This window comes from Uranotaenia lowii, chromosome 1 (genome assembly GCF_029784155.1).
Source record: "Uranotaenia lowii strain MFRU-FL chromosome 1, ASM2978415v1, whole genome shotgun sequence".
Classification (NCBI taxonomy): domain Eukaryota; kingdom Metazoa; phylum Arthropoda; class Insecta; order Diptera; family Culicidae; genus Uranotaenia; species Uranotaenia lowii.
This window is the reverse complement of record NC_073691.1, coordinates 176,948,698-176,951,819: the sequence shown is the minus strand read 5'-3', so window position 1 is coordinate 176,951,819 and position 3,122 is coordinate 176,948,698. Positions and strand designations below refer to the sequence as shown.

General features: G+C 39.6%; 1 protein-coding gene across 2 annotated transcripts in view; it reads left to right on the top strand.

The window, feature by feature from the left end:
* Positions 1-2,259, top strand: part of LOC129737612 (carbonic anhydrase 1-like) — a 36,926-nt gene extending 34,667 nt beyond the window's left edge. For both annotated transcript variants that reach the window (XM_055728778.1, XM_055728774.1), the window contains exon 3: positions 1,122-2,259. In XM_055728778.1, the coding sequence (XP_055584753.1) occupies positions 1,122-2,095 (974 nt within the window). In that variant the 3' untranslated portion in view covers positions 2,096-2,259. The remainder of the gene's footprint in view (positions 1-1,121) is intronic.
* The last annotated feature ends 863 nt before the right edge of the window (positions 2,260-3,122 follow it).

The window sequence follows — 3,122 nt, the reverse complement described above, 5'->3', positions numbered from 1 at the left end:
TTATTCAGTCTTCGGGAAAATTGAAAATTCAATGGAAACTATTTTTTTTCTAAACCCTTGTTATATACAACAGTTTTGCAAAAAAAAGCACATGAATTCAAACCTGTTTTTAAAAGTTAAACCGGAAACCAGATTTAATAAAAAAAAATCAAATTTGGATTCAGCGCCTCAATTTCTAGTTGATATCTCTTTGGTAACAAAAGATACAGGGATTTGAAAATATTGATAGCGAGTGCGTACTTTTTTTTGTCCAGCACTGTATATTGCCGTTCCAAGCAAAACTGTCCCATATGACTTTTTTGCCATTTTCACTTTTTTGCTGGAAACAGTCTCTTTTAGTGTAACTTTCGAATAAAAACACAAACAAGTGTACTTTGTTCTGAACTTATACAAAAAAATTTATCAAGGTGGTTGTCTATATGTTGAACGCAAGAATGTCACACTAGAGGGAATTTTATGTTAATTGTAAATTTTGTAAAAAAATACTCTTATCATGAATTGGAACTGTTTAATATAATGTTATTCATCTAAAATTATGCAAAAATAGTGGGTGGGGGAGGAGTGAGGAGCCTTTGGTGATTTACATGAAGAAAATTTCACCAAGACTTTTCGTAGGCATTACTTAGAAGATTGATACTCGATACCTTTTTATAAACACGGAGGAACGTATTTCTTAAATTACGGTTCAACTTGATTGTTTGAGAAAAATGGAAATGAAGTGAGCTTTCAAAATTATAGAGAAAGTGTAGCCGTGTGACAGTTTTTCGTAGAATAAGCATCGGTATGCGTTCTGATTCTACGCAAAAGTGTCACACAAAGCATTTTTCGCTTTAATTTTCCATTTGTTGATGGAAATATAATTTTTTCGACAACAAATATTGTAAAATGATAAACTTGATCTGTTTACTGTTTACGAAAACACTGTCGGTGATTTTTTTTAAATTTGAGAGAAATATTGAAAATGTAGCTGAAATTTCCATCGCGTTTTTCTCTATTGCATGTTTTCCCACATGGGACAATTTTTCTTGGAACGGTAGTATATCATGCCGAATTTCATTATTTCCCGGATAAGATTTCTTCGCGGTACTTAATGTGCTAAAATAATTTTTGTTTGATTTCAGCCCTGCCTCGTATCGGCTACTATGCGGACACCAGCCCGAATGGCTTCTTCAAATACGTGGACAAAAACCAACGAAACTACTACAGCTTCTACTCTGCGGCCCCGACGGAGCCTCCAATCCCGGTCCCGATCAAAACAGTAAAACACAAACACATTCCGCACAGTGAAACTTGGGCACAGTACGAAAACGGTCATTCTCTGAATTCATCCTTCTCCTATCGAGAGGAAGATGATTTCGGTCCCTCGAACTGGGGATCGATGAATCGCAACTGCGAGGGAATCTTCCAGAGTCCTATCAATCTGCACACCAATAAGTCGATAATCGTGAAAAAGAAGCGACCCTTGAGTATCGAAGGTCTGCAGAATCGACCGCGAAAAATGTTGGTCTTCAACGAAGGTGGGACGGCGGCCTTCTTTCCCGAGTATGGAGACGGTCAACGGCCCAGACTGAGAGGGGGTCCTCTCAAGATGGATTACATGTTTCAGCAGTTTCACTATCATTTGGGATCAGAACATACCCTGGATGGAAAACGATCTGCAGCCGAACTTCATTTAGTGTTCTACAACAGTTTGTACGAATCCATCGATGATGCACGGGATCAGGTGGATGGATTGGCCGTAATTGGATTGACGTTTGACGTCATCAAAAGTACTCGGGTAGAATCATTCAACAAGTGGACCAAATACCTGAACAAAATCGTTGAAGTTCATAGTGAATACAACCTACCAAAAAATGGTCTTTTTCCACTGGCCGCCGTACTGGGGAACGTAGATTGGCCCTTTTTCGCGTACGAGGGTAGCCTTACTACACCCCCTTGCTCGGAAACGGTCCAGTGGATAGTGGCCAGCGAACGGATGCTGCTCACCAAGAACGAGCTTAAGCTGATGCGGAAGCTCAAGGGGCGTGGCGCCGAATGGGTTCAGAATGCCCGCCCCACGCAGCCGGTCAATCACCGCCGGGTGTACATCTACTAAGTTATTGTGAAATGTGATAGAGTTACTATTAGATTATTAAGCCTCGCCGAATGAACCGAACGTAACAACAGATGCCATCAGCAGTATTCTAATTTATGTTTATAGGTTAGCAATAAAGAAAGTAATTTTCATGTAGAGTATGTTGTAATATTTATTCGTAAAGAAATAAACCGATCACTTTATCAAGTGCCTCAAGGAAGTCATTTAGGACCATTCATTTTCGTGATATATTTTAATGATGTACTCTCGCTCCTTGACTGCAAAAAACTTGTAATGCCGACTACCTGAAACTCTTTCACACCATAAACGGCCAAGAGGATATCGATTTCCTGCAACAGCAATTCAATGTGTTTTCTCAATGGTGTGACTTCAATTGCCTGCTTTTCTCGTAAGCGAAACCCTCTTTGTGCCCTTATGCTTTACGCTCTCGGAGACGGAATCATTTCTCGGATTGACCACATCAACGATCTGGACGTTATTCTCGATCAACGTCTGGAGTTTAAAACTCATACAAACTATATCGTTGACAAAGCATCCAGAGCAGGAAGCACTGGTGCAACTATCATGGCCTTCGTTTACGCTGCCGAGAGTGTCAAAGTCAGTCGATGTAGAATAAGCTTTCCAGAATTTAACCGCATGTCTCCGAGCCGGGCAAATTCGAAAAATTTTATCTAAAAACCTGGCAAAATACTAGCATTTTATTTCAAAGTTTTGAACCCAGCATCCGGGAAAATTTTACTAAAACCCAGAAATTACTCGGCAAAAATCAAGCAGAAAAACACTTGAAACATATTTTGCATTGGAACACATAAGCAAAACACATAAGAAAACAGCTGCGTCGGCATGGGTCGCGGTCATGAGGCATAATTTTGCTAAGCTCCAAATGCTTTACTATACATATCCTGTTCTTCATATAAAGATCCTATTTAGTTCCCCACTTTAAGAGGGTCGCACTTGGATGTTACTAATTTTGAGTGAACTCTGAGCAAGCTAAGCTTTACTTTATCGGATGATTGAAGTTCTAGTG